Genomic DNA, 19,532 nt, shown 5'->3' with positions numbered 1-19,532 from the left:
CTGCCGAGTAGTCTGAACTTATTGATTCTCTTTTGTAGATGACCTTTTTGTGTATCCCTGGCTGCTCTTAAAATTTTTTCTTTATCTTTGGTTTTGGCAAGTTTGATTATAATATGTCTTGGTGACTTTCGTTTGGGATCTACCTTGTATGGGGTTCAGTGAACATCTTCAATAGATATCCTTTCATCTTTCACAATCTCAAGGAAGTTTTCTGCCAACAAATCTTCAACAATTCTCTCTGTATTTTCTGTTATCCCTCCCTATTCTGGAATTCTAATCACTCGTGAGTTATTGTTCTCGATAGAGTCCCACATGATTCTTAGGGTTTCTTCATTTTTTTTAATTCTTTTGTCTGATTTTTTTCCAAATATATTGTTGCCAAGTGTTTTCTCTTCCATCTCACTAATTCTGCCTTCCACTTCCTCAGTTCTGCTCCTCGGACTTTCTATTGAGTTGTCTAATTCTGTAATTTTATTGTTAGTCTTCTGAATTTCTGATTGCTATCTCTCTTTGGATTCTTGCAGCTTATTAAATTTTCTATTATGTTCTTGAACAATCTTTTTAATTTCTTCAGCTGCTTTATCTGTGTGTTCCTTGGCGTGTTCTGCGTTTTCCCTGATCTCGTTCCCGATGTCTTGAAGAGTTCTGTATATTAATCTTATGTATTCTACATCTGGTGATTCCAGGAATACATCTTCACCTGGAGAGTCCTTGCTTCTTTGTTTTGGGAGTTTGTTGAAGCAATCGTGGTCTGCTTTTTTATGTGATTTGTTATCGACTGTTATCTGAGCCATCTATAAGTTATTAATTTATTTTATGTTTGCTCACTCTGTCCTATTTTCTTGCTCTGTTTTGTTTTCATATACCCAAATAGGCTACTAGAGTGAGCTAACTTGAATTATTGGAGCCTTTGAAGCACTAATGCCCTGTTACAAGATGGCTAGAGCTGTTTCCAGGTATATGAGCCTAGGAGTCCATTCACTATTCTTGTATAGATTCTGCTCAGGTGTCCTGATAGTTGGTCACCTAATGTATGGTATAGACTCTAACCTACGATCTTAGAGGAGCAGTGGTGATTGGTGTATGCACAGGTTTCTCGTAACAGCAGGGGGTCACACTCTGAGGAAGGGAGGGGACTGACAACCTTCCCCTGAGTGTCTGTGAGGAAGGCACGTCCCTGTTCTCTAGATCGCTTTGGCGGGTGGGCCTTGCAGCCGTACCATAGGCACCCAGTGCTTGTACCTGTAAGGACTGGTAGGCACCACTTAGCCTTGGAGCCCTTTCATGGGCGGCTAGGTGGTGTGGTTGGAGCCTCCAGTGCTCAGGCCCCTGCTGTGGGTAGGTGAAGTCCCTGTTTAGTAGGCAGAGTGGTATCAAACGTCCAAAACCTGCCCCTCCACTGCACAGCTGAAATAGTTACAGTCAGGCCTCAAACAGATTGGCCCTTGCTGTGTAATAGCCAGATCCCATCTGGTGTAGTAGAGCCACCTGGATCCGTGCAGGGGTGAAAGACAAAGTCTGTGGATCACTTGTGCCTGGACTGGAGCTGCCTCTGCTTTGAGTTTCCAGATTAGCGGAGTCGGCAGAGTATTTTTCTGCTGTTTGTTAATTTGTTTCTTCTCCAAGGCCATGAGAGTGGCTCAGGAAGTGCAGCAGGACCTATCTCAGGCCCAGGGAAATCAACTGTTAATGAAGCCACCTGGGGCAGAGAGAGAAGGGATCAGATAGAGAGTTCTTTCAAAAGAAGGAGCTATTAGATCCGCATCGGTAAGTTAGACAGAATCACTTACCTTGTGTCAAGAGCACTGTTTTATCTAGATTCCAGAGGTGTGTGTAGCCTGTGTGCGCTGGCTGGGTCCCTGCTGAGATCGCCCCAGGGAGTTAGGGCTGCCTCCCATGCTTGCCTGCTTTCTCTGAAGCTGCCACGTCCTAAACGCCACAGCCAGCTCCACTGCTGACACACCACAGGGTGAAGGGTGTGCCACTTTGCTTGCCTTCTTTCACTGAAATGGCTGTGACCCTGAAAACTACCATCAGCCCCGCCATAGTTGTGCTGAGGAATCAGGGCTGAGGCCCTGCCATGGGCTTAGCAACCCCTCGCTGCTTCTGTACCATCTCTCCCTCCCCTGTCACTCAGTCCGATTTCTTAACTTTGCCTTTGATGCTCAGGGTTCCTAGCCTGTCGTATATATAATCAATTCACTTGTTTTTTGGGGTCTTCGTTGTAAGAGGGATCACCACAAGGGTCTGACTACTCCACCATCTCGGCCCCACCTCTCGTTTGATTTCTTGACTCCTGCTTCCATGGGCGTTGATTGTGGATCCAAGTAAAATGAAATCCTTGACAACCTTAATCTTTTCTCTGTTTATCATGATGTTGTTTATCTGTCCAGTTGTGAGGATTTTTGTTTTATGTTGAGGTGTAATCCGTACTGAAGGCTGTAGTCATTTACCTTCATCAATAAGTGCTTCAAGTCCTCCTCACTTTCAACAAGCAAGGTTGTGTCATCTGCATTCCTGGGTTATTAATGAGTTTTCCTCCAATCCTGTTGCCCTGTACTTCATACAGTCCAGCTTCTCTGATTACTTGCTCAGCATACAGGTTGAATAAGTACGGTGAAATGATACAACCCTGTCACACACACTTCCTGACTTTAAACTTTGAGGTATCCCTTTATTCTGTTGGAGTGACTGCCTCTTGGTCTATGTATAGGTTCCGCATGAGCATGATTAAGTGTTCTGGAATTCCCATTCTTTCGAGTGTTATCCATATTTTTTAGGATCCACACAGTCGAATGGCTTTACATAGTCAATAAAACACAGGTAAACATCTTTCTGGTATTTTCTGCTTTCAGCTAGGATTCATCTGACATCAGCAGTGATATCCCTCATTCTACATCCTCTTCTGAATCAGCTTGAATTTCTGGCAGTTCCCTGTGGATGTACTGCTGCAACTGCTTTTGAATGATCTTCAGCAAAATTTTACTTGCATTTGAAATTAATGATGCTTTTCAATAATTTCTGCATTCAATTGGATCACTTTTCTTGGAAATAGGCACAACTATGGGTCTCTTCTAGTCAGTTGGCCAGATATCTGTCTTCCAAATTTCCTGGCATGGATGAGTGAGCACTTCCACTGCTGCATCCCTTTGTTGAAACATCTCAGCTGGTATTCTGTCAATCCCTGAAGCCTTGTTTTTCTGCCAGTGCCTTCAGTGCAGCTTGGACCTCTTCCTTCAGTATCATTGGTTGTTGATCATATGCTACCTCCTGAAATGGTTGAATGTCAACCAATTCTTTTTGGTATAGTGACTCTGTGTATTCCTTCTATCTTCTGTGGTTGCGTCCTGCGTTGTTTGTATTTTTCCTGTAGAATCCTTTAATAGTGCAACTTGAGGCTTGAATTTTTTCTTCCATTCTTTCAGCTTGAGAAATGCCGAGCATATTCTCCCCTTTTGGTTTTCTAACTCTTAAGTCTTTGCACACTTCATTAAAATACCTTGTCTTTTCAAGCCGCCCTTTGAAATCTTCTGTTTAGCTCTTTTACTTCATTTCTTCCTTTCACTTCAGCTACTCTACATTCAAGAGCAAGTTTCAGAGTCTCTTCTGACATCCACTTTGGTCGTTTCTTTCTTTCTTGTCTTTTTAGTGACTTTTTGTTTCTTCAGGAGCCCTTGTGGTGCACAGTGGTTGAGAGCTTGTTACTAACCAAAAGGTCAGCAGTTCAAATCCATCAGCTGTTCCCTGGAAATCCTATGGGGCAGTTCTACTCTGTCCTATAGGGTAGCAGTGAGTCAGAATCAACTCAAAGGCAGCAGGTTTGGCTTGGTTTTACTTTCTTCATGTGTGATGTTCTTGATGTCATTCACAGCTCATCTGGTCTTCAGTCGTTAGTGTTTTAATGAGTCAAGTCTATGCTTGCAGTGGTCTCTAAATTCAGTTGGAATATACTCAAGGTCATATTTTGGCTCTCCTTGACTTGTTCTAATTTTCTTCAGTTTCAAGTTGAATTTGTATATGAGCAGTTGATGGTCTGTTCCACACTCGGCCCCTGGCCTTGTTCTGACTGATAATATTGAACTTTCCCATCATCTCTTTCCATAGATATAGTTGATTTGATTCCTGTGTATTCCATCTGACGAGGTCCACATTTATAGTTGCCATTTATGTTGGTGAAAAAAGGTATTTGCAACAAAGTAGTCATTGGTCTTGCAAAATTCTATCATACGATATTTGGTGTTGTTTCTGTCATCAAGATCATATTTTCCAACTACTGTTCCTTCTTCGTTTCCAACTTTTGCATTCCAGTCACAAGTAATTATCAACACATCTTGATTGCATGTTTTATCAATTTCAGACTCTAGAAGTTGGTAAAAATCTTCAATTTCCTCATCTTTGGCATTAGTGGCTGGTGTGTAAATTTGAATAGTAGCTGTATTAACTGGTCTTCCTTGTAGGCTTATGAATATTTTCCTATCACTGACAGTGCTGTACTTGGGGATAGATCTTGAAATGTTCTTTTTGACCATAAATGCAATGCCATTCCTCTTCAAGTTATCATTCATTGCATAGTAGACCATATGATTATCTGATTCAAAATGGCCAATACCAGTCCATTTCAGCTCACTAATGCTTAGAATAGTGATGTTTATGCATTCCACTTCATTTTTGACAACTTCCAATTTTCCTAGATCATTCCATGTTCCTATTTTTAACGGATGTTTGCAGTTATTTCTTCTCATTTTGATTCATGCTACATCGACAAATGAAGGTCCTGAAAGCTTGACTCTGTTGACAACATTAAGGTTGACTCCACTTTGAGGAGGCAACTCTTCCCCAGTCGTATTTTGAGTACCTTCCAACCTGTGAGGCTCATCTCCTGACACAATATCAGACAGTGTTCTGCTGTTTTTCATGGTTTTCATTGGTTAAATTTTTTGCAAGTAGAGTGCCAGGTCCTTCTTCTTAGTCTGTCTTAGTCTGGAAGCTCAGCTGAAACTTGTCCACCATGGGTGACCCAGCTGGTATTTGAAATACCAGTGGTATATCTTCCAGCATCACAGCAACTCGAAAGCCACCACAGTACGACACATTGACAGACATGTGGGCTGGAGACCTATTAGTCATCTCACATTAAAGTGTCCAAAATAGAGCTCTTGATTTTCCTTCTAATTCTGCCCTTCTCCCAGTCTTCCCCTTTTTAGTTCATATTAGTAGCACCCAACAAGTTGTTCTCACCAGAATTGTTGTTGTGTGCCGTCAAGTCAATTCTGACTTGTAGCAGCCCTATACGACAGAATAGAACAGCCCGGGGACTTCCTTGGCTGTGATCTTTACAGGAGCCGATAGCTGGGTCTTTTCTCCTGTGGACTGGCTGGTGGGTTGAAGCGCTGACCTTTGGTAGAGCAGCTAACCATTTTAACCACTAGACCACCAGGGCTCCTTCCTCAAAATTAGGAGTCATCTTTAATTTCTTTCTTTCTGTTACTTGCCCCTGCAAGCCCATACACATCAAGTCCTCTACTAAGTTCTCGTGGCTCAGCTTTCAAAATATATCCTAAATCCTTTTACATCTCACCATTTATATCATTAACACCCTAGTCCAAGCCACCATCAGCTCTCACCACTGTACGGGTCTCCTCACTAACTGGCCTTCCCTCTCTTGCCTCCCCTCAACCTGCAACAGTCTATGTTCCAAACAAGATTGTCATTTTAAAACAAAAATTAAATAGCATACTTCCCCTCCCGTCAGCCTCCAGTGGCTTCCTGTCACACTGAAAGTAAAACCAGAGCCCCTGCCCACTTAGCTGCTCTCGTATCGTGCCTCTCTTATCCTCAGCCCCACCCTGCACGTTCTTTCTGTTCCTCAAAATAACCAGGGCCACTTGGGGTCTGTGTTTGAGCCATCCACCTGCCTGCCTGGAGTTCTTCCCCAGACCCTCACGTGGCCAGCTCAAGTGTCAGGTGTCAGGTCAGATGTCACTTCCTTGGAGAGGACTTCTCTGCCTTCCCAACATAAAGTGCCTCTTCCCCATGAAAGAGCCTCTTTACTCCACCAGCCTTTTTTATTTTCTTTGTTGAAAAATTACCAGAAACTGAAGGTATCTTGTTTATGTGTTTACTAGTGTATTATTTGTTTCTCCCCGCTGGAAGGGAAGCTCAGGCTTCGGCTGGCTGGTTGGCTGCAGCACCCTAGATCTCTGGCCCATAGTGCGTGCTCAGTCAGCAAGCCGGTGCTGAGAGTTGGGTGGAGGAGTGGGCCTCGATAAACGCAGAGGCACTGACAGGGGCATTGACGAGTTGGGACAAACTGTGAGCTCCACAGGGAAAGGCTCAGCTCACAGTGTCTCCACGCACCAGTCCTTTCTGACCCAGAAGTGATGAGATACTTATTCCATGAACAAATAAAAGTGATGTGTCTTAGTGACCCACTGGGTCTTGGAGAAAAGAGAGACGGAGAAATTAAAGGCGGCTCCTGGTTTCTGCCTCAGGCTGCAGGACCACCTCTAGGGTCCAAGAGAGTTCTTCTGTAAAGTTGCTTAAGTTGATAATAATTAAAAAAAAAAAAAAAGATAACCCTGCACAGGCTCTCTAAATTTTTTTTTTTTAAATTGGCACGTTTGTGAATCATTTCATACTTTAAAGTTAAACTTACTCTCCTTCAGGCTCCGTTAGCTTCACATTTGTATTTGTTGTAATAGCTGGTATTTATATGTCCACTGTGGCATTTGTCACATGGGGGTGTGTGGCTTACTCCCATCATACACTCTGCATTCCTTAAGGACAGGGATCATGTCTTTTCGTGATGTGTCAGCATGGCAGCTGCACTTAGTGGGGATGCAGTACATTTTTGCCACAGTGAATTCTACTCTGTGTCACCATTCATGGCAAAGACTTTTTCCTTTGTGACCAGTGAAAATGCCTTCCGCTTTCATTGTCCCATCCTTCAGCCGTGTTTGAAGACATGTTTGTACTCAAGAGGAAAGGTGAGGGGAGGGGCTGCTACTGTGGGCCAGTCTCTTTGCTGGGCCCTTTACACACACACACACACTCACACACAGTACACACACACACAAACATACACAAGTACACACATACACAAACATACATACACATGCATATGTGCACGCATACATGTGCGCATACACCTGCATGTACATATGTACGCATGTGCAGGCATACATACACATATACGTGCACACACACATCGTCATATTAGCCCCACAGCACCCCTGTGGGGTGAGTGGTATTGTTCCAACTTTAAGAGACAGCGGAAGAATGCATTAGAGGAACCACAGCTGTGCATGGTAGCACCAGAATTGAGACCCATGTCTGTCTCATTGAAGTTTCTTTGTGTGCACTGCCAGATGGCTGATTCTGACCCTGGGGACAGAAACTATGACAACATGTTGAAAATGCTGTCAGACCTGAATAAGGACTTGGAAAAGCTACTGGAAGAGATGGAGAAAATCTCAGGTAGGATATTTTACCAGCCAGCTGCCTTCCCCCTTCTTTCCAATAGCCCAAGCCCTCCCCACCCTTCTAAGCTCAAATCAATTGCCTTCCTGACACCCTTGCAACCCCTATGGCATGCAACTGCTCTTTCACAAAATTTGACACCGATAACAGAATGTTACCTTGGATTTTTTTCTGATAATTTTATGTGTGTTTGCACCTTATTTCTGCAACCGACTGGTATTTTCTTCAGGGCAGAAATAGTGACTCCTTTAGTAACTGGAGAAACCCTGGTGGCGCAGTGGTGAAGTGCTGCAGCTGCTAACCAAAAGATCAGCAGTTCGAATCCACCAGGTGCTCCTTGGAAACTCTATGGGGCAGTTCCACTCTGTCCTATAGGGTCACTATGAGCCGGAATCGACTTGACGGCAACGGGTTTGGTTTTTTTGGTTAGTAACTGGAACATTACCAGCCACAGCTCAAATGCTAAGCAAGTGGCCAATTACATTACTGTGACACCTGTAGACAGAATTGGAACATTTCTTACTGGGAGTCTTTTAAATAGAAAGGGTTCAGAGTAATAGTGCCAAGACTGGTTGGGTACTGAAATGGGAGGTACAGCTCAGTGGATTACAGCAGCAGTAGGCTTCAACAAATTTCTCCATTTTTGGAAAGGAATGTTAGTTTTTTACGTTACTCAACATATTTCCACTAAGTGGTAAACAGTAGTGGTAGCAATACCGTCAACATTTCTTTAATCTGTTCTTTGTGAATTCAGAGTGTGTATTAATTCTCAAAAATTGTGAGCCTAATTTTTGCTAGAGAAAATCATAATGTGAAACAAATGTTAGAAAGCATGCATACTCTGTTGTTGTTGTTGTTAGGTGCCTTGGAATCAGTTCTGACTCATAGTGACCCTTTGTACAACAGAATGAAACACTGCCCGTCCTGCACCATCCTCACAATCGTTGTTAGGCTTGAGCCCATCATTGCGGCCACTGTGTCAGTTCATCTAGTTGAGGGTCTTCCTCTTTTTTGCTGACCTCCTACCAAGCATGATGTCCTTCTTTCAGGGACTGATCCCTCCTGATAACTTGTCCATAGTATGTGAGACATAGTCTTGACATCCTTGCTTCTAAGGAGCACTTCAGTTGTACACCTTCTAAGACAGATTTGTTCGTTCTTTTGGCAGTCCGTTGTGTATTCAACATCCTTTGCCAAAACCACAATTCAAAGGAATCAATTCTTCGGTCTTCCTTATTCATCGTCCAGCTTTCACATGCATATGAGAAGATTTAAAACACCACAGCTTGGGTCAGGTGCACCTCAGTCTTCAAGGTGACATCTTTTCTTTTCAACACTTTAAAGAGATCTTGTGCAGCAGATTTGCCCAGTGCAATGCATCTTGATTTCTTGACTGCTGCTTCCATGGGCATTGATTGTGGATCAAAGTAAAATGAAATCCTTGATGACTTCAGTCTTTTCTCCATTTATCGTGATGTTGCTTATTGGTCCAGTTGTGAGGATTTTTGTTTTATGTTGAGGTGTAATCCATACTGAAGGCTGTGGTCTTTGATCTTCATCAGTAAGTGTTTCAAGTCTTCTTTGCTTTCAAAGTTATTTAATTCCTTCAATCTAATTACACATTCTCCTGTTAACATTTATTGATTGCCTACTGTGTGCTGTGCTAGGAATATAAAGTTGAATAGAGATATTCCTTCACTAGAAGAGGTGGGTGTGAGCCTGGAACAGACATCAGCACGATTAAGTATAATTTCAATATATAAATTAAAATTAAAGTAGATTTTCAAAAGCTGATTCTTTGAAAAAATTAACAAAATTGATAAACCATTGGCCAGACAGACTAAAGAAATACAGGAAAGGAAACAAATAACCCGAATAAGAAACGAGATGGGCCACATCACAATAGACCCAACTGAAATTAAAAGAATCATATCGGATTATTACGAAAAATTGTACTCTAACAAATTTGCAAACCTAGAAGAAATGAATTCCTTGAAAAACACTACCTACCTAAACTAACACAATCAGAAGTAGAACAACTAAATACACCCATAACAAAAAAAGAGATTGAAATGGTAATCAAAAAACTCCCAACAAAAAAGCCCTGGCCCAGACGGCTTTACTGCAGAGTTCTACCAAACTTTCAGAGAAGAGTTAACACCACTACTACTAAAGGTATTTCAAAGCATAGAAAATGACGGAATACTGCCTAACTCATTCTCTGAAGCCACCATTTCCCTGATACCAAAACCAGGTGAAGACATCACAAAAAAAAAAAAAAGAAAATTACACACCTATATCCCTCATGAACATAGATGCAAAAATCCTCAACAAAATTCTAGCCAATAGAATTCAACAACATATCAAAAAAACAATCCACCACGACCAAGTGGAATTTATACCAGGTATGCAAGGCTGGTTTAATATTAGAAAAACCATTAATGTAATCCACCATATAAATAAAACAAAAGACAAAAACCACATGATCTTGTCAATTGATGCAGAAAAGGCATTTGACAAAGTCTAACACCCATTTATGATAAAAACTCTCAGCAAAATAGGAATTGAAGGAAAATTCCTAAACATAATAAAGGGCATCTATACAAAGCCAACAGCCAGCATCACTCTACATGGAGAGAGCCTGAAAGCATTTCCCTTGAGAACGGGAACCAGACAAGGATGCCCTTTATCATCTCTCTTATTCAACATTGTGCTAGAGGTCCTAGCCAGAGCAATTAGGCTAGACAAAGAAATAAAGGGCATCCGGATTGGCAAGGAGGTAGTAAAATTATCTGTATTTGCAGATGACATGATCTTATACACAGAAAACCCTAAGGAATCCTCCAGAAAACTACTGAAACTAATAGAAGAGTTTGGCAGAGTCTCAGGTTATAAGATAAACATACAAAAATCACTTGGATTCCTCTACATCAACAAAAAGAACATCGAAGAGGAAATCACCAAAATCAATACCATTCACGGTAGCCACCAAGAAGATAAAATACTTAGGAATAATTCTTACCAAAGATGTAAAAGACCTGTATAAAGAAAACTACAAAGTACTACTACAAGAAACTAAGAAGGACTTACTTAAGTGGAAAAACATACCTTGCTCATGGATAGGAAGACTTAACATAGTAAAAATGTCTATTCTACCAGAAGCCATCTATACATACAATGCACTTCCGATCCAAATTCCAATGACATTTTTTAATGTGATGGAGAAACAAATCACCAATTTCATATGGAAGGGAAAGAAGCCTCGGATAAGTAAAGCATTACTGAAAAAGAAGAAGAAAGTGGGAGGCCTCACTCTACCTGATTTTAGAACCTATTATACAGCCACAGTAGTCAAAACAGCCTGGTACTGGTACAACAACAGACACATAGATCAATGGAACAGAATTGAGAACCCAGATATAAATCCATCCACATATGAGCAGCTGATATTTGACAAAGGCCCAGTGTCAGTTAATTGGGGAAAAGATAGTCTTTTTAACAAATGGTGCTGGCATAACTGGATATCCATTTGCAAAAAAATGAAACAGGATCCATACCTCACACCATGCACAAAAACTAATTCCAAGTGGATCAAAGACCTAAACATAAAGACTAAAACGATAAAGATCATGGAAGAAAAAATAGGGACAACCTTAGGAGCCCTAATACAAGGCATAAACAGAATACAAAACATTACCAAAAATGACGAAGAGAAACCAGATAACTGGGAGCTCCTAAAAATCAAACACCTATGCTCATCTAAAGACTTCACCAAAGGAGTAAAAAGACCACCTACAGACTGGGAAAGAATTTTCAGCTATGACATCTCCGACCAGCGCATGATCTCTAAAATCTATATGATTCTGTTAAAACTCAACCACAAAAAGACAAACAACCCAATCAAAATGTGCGCAAAGGATATGAACACGCACTTCACTAAAGAAGATATTCGGGCAGCTAACAGATACATGAGAAAATGCTCTCGATCATTAGCCATTAGAGAAATGCAAATTAAAACTACGATGAGATTCCATCTCACTCCAACAAGGCTGGCATTAATCCAAAAAACACAAAATAATAAATGTTGGAGAGGCTGCGGAGAGATTGGAACTCTTATACACTGCCGGTGGGAATGTAAAATGGTACAACCACTTTGGAAATCTATCTGGCGTTTTCTTAAAAAGTTAGAAATAGAACTACCATGCAACCCAGAAATCCCACTCCTCGGGATATACCCTAGAGAAATAAGAGCCTTCACACGAGCAGATATATGCACACCCATGTTTATTGCAGCTCTGTTTACAATAGCAAAAAGCTGGAAGCAACCAAGGTGTCCATCAAAGGATGAATGGGTAAGTAAATTGTGGTATATTCACACAATGGAATAGTATGCATCGATAAAGAACAGTGATGAATCTGTGAAACATTTCATAACATGGAGGAACCTGGAAGGCATTATGCTGAGCGAAATCAGTCAGAGGCAAAAGGACAAATATTGTATAAGACCACTATTATAAGATCTTGAGAAACAGTATAAACTGAGAAGAACACATACTTTTGTGGTTACGAGGCGGGGAGGGAGGGAGGGAGGGAGAGGGTTTTTTACTGATTAATTAGTAGATAAGAACTGCTTTAGGTGAAGGGAAGGACAACACTCAATACATGGAAGGTCAACCCAATTGGACTGGACCAAAAGCAAAGAAGTTTCCGGGATAAAATGAATGCTTCAAAGGTCAGCGGAGCAAGGGCAGGGGTTTGGGAACCATGCTCTAAGGGGACTTCTAAGTCAACTGGCAAAATAATTCTGTTATGAAAACATTCTGCATCCCACTTTGAAATGTGGCGTCTGGGGTCTTAAAAGCTAACAAGCGGCCATCTAAGATGCATCAATTGGTCTCAACCCACCTGGAGCAAAGGAGAATGAAGAACACCAAGGTCACACGACAGCCAAGAGCCCAAGACACAGAAAGGGCCACATGAAGCAGGGACTTACATCATCCTGAAACCAGAAGAACTAGTTGGTGCCCGGCCACAATCAATGACTGCCCTAACAGGGAGCACAATAGAGAACCCCTGAGGGAGCAGGAGATCAGTGGGATGCAGACCCCAAATTCTCATAAAAATACCATAATTAATGGTCTGACTGTGACTAGAGGAATCCCAGCGGGCATGGTCCCCAAACCTTCTGTTGGCACAGGACAGGAACCATCCCGAAGACAACTCATCAGACATGAAAGGGACTGGACAGTGGGTAGGAGAGGGATGCTGAAGGAGAGTGAGCTAATTAAATCAGGTGGACACTTGAGACTATGTTGGCATCTCCTGTCTGGAGGGGGGATGGGAGGATAGAGAGAGTTGGAAGCTGGCAAAATTGTCACGAAAGGAGAGACTGGAAGGGCTGACTCATTAGGGGGAGAGCAAGTGGGAGTAAGGAGTAAGATATATATAAACTTATATGTGAGAGACTGACTTGATTTGTAAACGTTCACTTGAAGCTCAATAAAAGTTAATAAAAAAAAAAAGAAATGGTGCTGGCATAACTGGATATCCATCTGCAGAAAAATGAAACAAGACCTATACCTCACACCATGCACAAAAGCTAACTCAAAAAGGGTCAAAGACCTAAATATAAAATCTAAAATGTTAAAGATCATGGAAGAAAAAATAGGGACAATGTTAGGAGACCTAATATATGGCATAAACAGTATACGAAACATTACTAACAATGCACAAACACCAGAAGAGAAACTAGATAACTGGGAGCTCCTAAAAGTCAAACACCTATTACGCTCATCCAAAGACTTCACCGAAAGAGTAAAAAGATTACCTACAGACTGTGAAAAAGTTTTTAGCTTTGACATTTCCAATCAGCGGATGATCTCTAAAATCTACACGATACTACAAAAACTCAACAACAAAAAGACAGCCCAGTTAAAAAATGGGCAAAGGATATGAACAGGACTTCACTAAATAAGACATTCAAGTAGCTAACATATGCAAGAGGAAATGCTCACAATCATTAGCCATTAGAGAAATGCCAATCAAAACTACAATGAGATATCATCTGACTCCAACAACTGGCATTAATCCAAAAAACACAAAATAATAAATGTTGGTGAGGCTGTGGAGAGACTGGAACACTTATACACTGCTGGTGGGAATGTAAAATGGTACAACCACTTTGGAAATTGATTTGGCTCTTCCTTAAAAAGCTAAAAATAGAACTACTGTACGATCCAGCAGTCCCACGCCTTGGAATATATCCTAGAGAAATGAGTCTTTACATGAACAGATATATGCACAACCATGTTTATTGCATTCCAATCGCCAGTAACTATCAATGCATCTTGATTGCATGTTCCATCAAGTTCAGACTGCAGCAGCTGATAAAAATCTTCTATTTCTTCATCTCTGGCCTTAGTGGTTAGTGCGTAAATTTGAATAATAGTCGTATTAACTGGACTCCCTTGTAGGCATATGGATATTATCCTATCACTGACAGTGTTGTAGTTCAAAATAGATCTTGAAACGTTCCTTTTGACGATGAATGCAACACCATCCCTCTTCAAGTTGTCATTCTCAGCATAGTACACTACATAATTGTCTGATTCAAAATGGCCAATACCAATCCATTTCAGCTCACTAATGCCTAGGATATCAATGTTTATGCATTCCAAATCATTTTTGACGATTTCCAATTTTCCTAGATTCATACTTCGTACAGTCCAGATTCCAATTATTAATGGATGTTTTCAGCTGTTTCTTCTCATTTTGAGTTGCGCCACATCAGCAAATGAAGGTCCCGAAAGCTTTAGTCCATCCATGTCATTAAGGTCGACTCTAATTTGAGGAGGCAACTCTTCCCAAGTCATCTTTTGAGTGCCTTCCAACCTGGGGGGCTCATCTTCCAGCACTATATCAGACAATGTTCCACTGCTAGTAGTTGGAAAATATGGCCTTGGAGATAGAAACAATGCCGGAGATCAAATGACAGAATTTTGCAAGACCAACAACTTCTTCATTGCACATACCTTCTTCCACCAACATAAAATGGAGACTATACACATGGACTTCGCCAAATGGAACACACAGAAATCAAATTGACTACATCTGTGGAAAGAGATGATGGAAAGCTCAATATAATCAGTCAGAAAAAGGCCACGGGCCGACTGTGGAACAGACCATCAATTGCCCATATGCAAGTTCAAGCTGAAACTGAAGAAAATCAGAGCAAGTCCACGAGAGCCAAAATATGACCTTGAATATATCACACCTGAATTTAGAAACCATCTGAAGAATAGATTTGATGCATTGAACACTGGTGACCGAAGACCAGACAAGTTGTGAAATGACATCAAGGACATCATACGTGAAGAAAACAAGAGGTCATTGAAAAGATGGGAAAAAAAAGACCAAGATGGATGTCAGGAGACTCTGAAACTTGCTCTTGAATGTCAGGCAGCTAAAGCAAAAGGAAGAATTGATGAAGTAAAAGAATTGAACAGAAGATTTCAAAGGGCCTCTCGAGAAGACAAAGTAAAGAATTATAATGACGTGCGAAGAGCTGGAAATGGAAAACCAAAAGGGAAGAATGTGCTCGGCATTTCTCAAGCTGAAAGAACTGAAGAAAAAATTCAAGCCTAGAGTCGCAATAGTGAAGGATTCTGTGGGGAAAATATTAAATGACGCAGGAACCATCCAAAGTAGTTGGAAGGAATACATAGTCATTATACCAAAAAGAATTAGTCAATGTTCAACCATTTCAAGAGGCAGCATATGATCAGAAACCGATGGTACTGAAGGAAGAAGTCCAAGCTGCTCTGAAGGCATTGGTGAAAAACAAGGCTGTAGGAATTGATGGAATATCAATTGAGATGTTCCAGCAAACGGATGCAGCACTGGAGGTGCTCACTCATCTATGCCAAGAAATATGGAATACAGCTTCCTGGTCAACTGACTGGAAGAGATCCATATTTATGCCTATTCCCAAGAAAGGCGATCCAACTGAATGTGGAAATTATAGAACAATATCATTAATATCACACACAAGTAAAATTTTGCTGAAGATCATTCAAAAATGGCTGCAGCAGTGTATCGACAGGGAACTGCCAGAAATTCAGGCCGGTTTCAGAAGAGACGTGGAACCAGGGATACCATTGCTGATGTCAGATGGATCCTGACTGAAAGCAGAGAATACCAGACTATGTTGGCATCTCCTGCCTGAAGGGGAGATGAGAAGGTAGAGGGGGTTAAAAGCTGGAGAAATGGACACGTAAAGAGAGTGGAGGGAGGGAGCAGGCAGTCTCATTAGGGGGAGAGCAACTGGGAGTATGTAGCAAGGTGTTCATAAGTTTTTGTGTGAGAGACTGACTTGATTTGTAAACTTTGATTTAAAGCACAATTTTAAAAAAAGATGATATCAAAAAGATGGAAGCAACCAAGGTGCCCATTAAAGGATGAATGTTTAAATAAATTATGGTATATTCACACAATGGAATACTATCCATGGATAAAGATCAATGATGAATCTGTGAAACATGTCATAACATGGAGAAATCTGGAAGGCATTATGCTGAGTGAAATTAGTTACAAAAGGACAAATAGTGTATGTGACCACTATTATAAGAACTCAAGAAATAGTTTAAACAGAGAAGAAAATTTTATGGGTGGCAGTGGAAGAAGAGGGAGGGTATTCACTAATTAGATAGTAGACAAGAACTATTCTAGGTGAAGGGAAAGTCAACACACAATACAGAAAAGGTCAGCACAACTCGACTAAACCAAAAGCAAAGGAGTTTCCTGAATACAGCCGAACACTTCAAAGGCCAGCAGAGCAGGGGCGGGGGTTTGGGGACCATGGTTTCAGGGGACATCTAGGTCAATTGGCATAATAAAATCTATTAAGAAAACATTCTCACTTTGGTGAGTGGTGTCTGGGGTCTTAAACACTAGCAAGCGGCCATCTCAGATGCATCAATTGGTTTCAACTCACCTGGACCAAAGGAGAATGAAGAACACCAAAGACAAGGTAATTATGAGCCCAAGAGACAGAAAGACCCACATAAATCAAAGACTACATCAGCCTGCGACCAGAAGAACTAGATAGTTCCCGGCTACAACCAATTACTCCCTCGACAGGGAACACACCAGAGAATCCCTGATGGAGCAGGAGAACAGTGGGATGCAGACCTCAAATTCTCATTAAAAAAGACCAGACTTAATGGTCTGACTGAGACTAGAAGGACACTGGAGGTCATGTTAGCCTCTTAGCCGAGGACTGGAACCATTCCCAAAGCTAACTCTTCAGATAGGGATTGGACTGCACTATAAGATAGAAAATGACACTGGTGATGAGTGACCTTCTTGGGTCAAGTAGACACATTAGACTATGTGGGCAGCTCCTGTCTGGAGGGGAGATGAGAAGGCAGAGGGGGACAGACACTGGCTGGATGCACATGGGAAAACAGGGTGGAGAGAAGGAATGTGTTGTCTCATTAGGAGGACAGCAACTAGGAGTACATAGCAAGGCGTATATAAATTTTTGTATGAGAGGTTGACTTGATTTGTAAACTTTCACTTAAAGCACAATTAAAAAAAAAGTGCACACTTGCCGTCAGACCCCGTGCTAGCACAGAGCCACTGCCCTCAGGAAATTCATGAAGGAACAGGCAGGTGAGTAAACAGGCCAAAGCTGTGGTGAGTGCCAGGGGGCACACTTGGTGGGGACAGCCAAAAGATATCTGGCGGCCATAGCAGAAACCTCCCACAAGGAGGTACCTCTGACCTGGGCCTTCTCGAAAGCACAGAGGCGGCCATATAGAGGTGGGTGGGTGACCAGTCACTGAACATGCGGTCACATGAAACTTGGAACTTTGCAGGACTATGAGTGGTAACCTATCTGAGCATGATCAAACTTGCCTAAGCATGGTCAACCCACCTGAGTGTGGTTGGACCTGCCTGAGACTTACCTCAGCATGGTCAGACCTACTTGAGCATGGTCAGCCTTCCTGAGCATGGTCAGATCTACCTGAGCATAGTCAGACCTACTTGAGCATAGTCAGACCTACCTGAACGTGGTCAGGCTGCCTGAGCATGGTCAGACCTAGCTGAGCATGGTCAGACCTAGCTGAGCATGGTCAGACCTAACTGAGCATGGTCAGACCTAGCTGAGCATGATCAGACCTACCTGAATGTGGTCAGGCTGCCTGAGCATGGTCAGCCTTCTGGAGCATCGTCAGACCTACCTGAGCATGGTCAGACCCACCTGAGCATGGTCAGACCTACCTGAGCATGGTCAACTGCCTGAGTGTAGTCAGACCTACCTGAACATGGTGAGACCTACCTGAGCATGGTCAGACCTACCTCAGCATGGTCAACCTGCCTGAGCAGGGTCAGACCTATCTGAGCATGGTCAGACCTACGTCAGTATGGTCAGATCTATCTAAGCATGTTCAACCTATCTGAGCATAGTCAACCTGCCTGAGCATGGTCAGATGTACCTGAGCATGGTCAGACCTACCTGAGCATGGTCAACTGCCTGAGTGTAGTCAGACCTACCTGAACATGGTGAGACCTACCTGAGCATGGTCAGACCTACCTCAGCATGGTCAACCTGCCTGAGCAGGGTCAGACCTATCTGAGCATGGTCAGACCTACATCAGTATGGTCAGATCTATCTAAGCATGTTCAACCTATCTGAGCATAGTCAACCTGCCTGAGCATGGTCAGATGTACCTGAGCATGGTCAGATCTATCTGAGCATAGTCAACCTGCCTGAGCATGGTCAGATGTACCTGAGCATGGTCAGATGTACCTGAGCATGGTCAGATCTACGTGAGCATGGTCAAACCTACCTGAGCATGGTCAACCTACCTGAGCATGCTCAAACCTACCTGAACATGCTTAAACCTACCTGAGCATGCTAAAACCTACCTGAGCATGGTCAAACCTACCTGAGCATGGTCAACCTACCTGAGCATGGTCAGATCTGTCTGAATTGGGTCATACCTGCCTGAGCAGGGTCAGACATACCTGAGACTTACCTGAGCATGGCCAGACCTGCCTGAGCATGTGCTTGGGTGGCTGTATGATTCCCTGGGATCCCCTGCAACCACTGGTTGTGAACTGAGAGTTAGTCAGGGTCTGTGGTTTTCTCTACTTTTCCTACATTTCATATTGGACTGGCCTCCAGCCTCTTAGCACTGCGGGCTGACATTTCCGCAGTTGAGGCGTGTGGCTTAGGAAGTTTCCCCACTGCACTATGTAGGGGGCCATGTTTGCAGGGTTTTATGAGCCCTCTGACATGCAACCTACCAACTCCCTCTCCTTGGTGTCTTGTGTACCCACCCTTAAAGAGGGATATGGGGTCTTTGTGGGCCCACTGGGTATCCAGTGCCCTGCGGCTCTGACCAGACCCGTCGGTGTCACAGTGCAGGCAACCTGGATGGCCTACGACATGGTGGTGATACGCACCAACCCCACGCTGGCCGATTCCATGCGGCGGCTAGAGGATGCCTTCCTCAACTGCAAGGAGGAGATGGAGAAGAACTGGCAGGAGCTGCTCAATGAGACCAAGCAGAAGCAGTAGGGCCCGCCTACCCTGCCGCCTGGCCACGGAGAGGGGCAGTGACCCGCGCACACGGCTCTGCGTCCGGCACCCTTCTCAATAAAGTTATTTTCAAGCACAAGCTGAGAAACACCTTCATCCCTGCGCCGTGTCTGCCTGCCATGTAGCAAACGTCGTGTGCAAAGCATGAGAAGTGTAAGAGGCAGACGCTGTCAGTGATTCACTCATTTATTTAGTGCCCATGGTGCTACGCAGAGGGTAAAAAGCAAAAGAAGGCCCAGACCACAACAAGCCAGGCAGAGGCTGAGGCAGTGCAGCGCTCAGTGGAGATTTATCCACCTTGCTGAGAGTGCACAGAGCAGATTATGCTCACATTCTCCACAGCTGCCCTGATGATGGAGACCAGGACCCTGCTTGACAGGAGTGGAAGGAGAAGTTGGGTGTCCAAGTCCACATAACTGACAGGTGCAGAACTAGGACTAAACCA

At 42.8% G+C, this 19,532-nt stretch overlaps 1 protein-coding gene across 1 annotated transcript; it reads left to right on the top strand.

Annotated features, from left to right (window-relative positions):
- Positions 1–6,067: 6,067 nt before the first annotated feature.
- Positions 6,068–19,122, top strand: SYCE3 (synaptonemal complex central element protein 3). Its single transcript, XM_049884791.1, has 3 exons — positions 6,068–6,101; positions 7,368–7,476; positions 18,909–19,122. Exons 2-3 carry the CDS (start codon positions 7,368–7,370, stop codon positions 19,064–19,066), a joined length of 267 nt encoding a protein of 88 aa, XP_049740748.1. The 5' UTR covers positions 6,068–6,101; the 3' UTR covers positions 19,067–19,122.
- Positions 19,123–19,532: the final 410 nt, after the last annotated feature.

Source organism: Elephas maximus, chromosome 4, assembly GCF_024166365.1.
Source record: "Elephas maximus indicus isolate mEleMax1 chromosome 4, mEleMax1 primary haplotype, whole genome shotgun sequence".
In the NCBI taxonomy this organism is placed as follows: domain Eukaryota; kingdom Metazoa; phylum Chordata; class Mammalia; order Proboscidea; family Elephantidae; genus Elephas; species Elephas maximus.
Note: the sequence above shows the minus strand (reverse complement) of the source record. Positions and strands in the feature narration are given on the sequence as shown.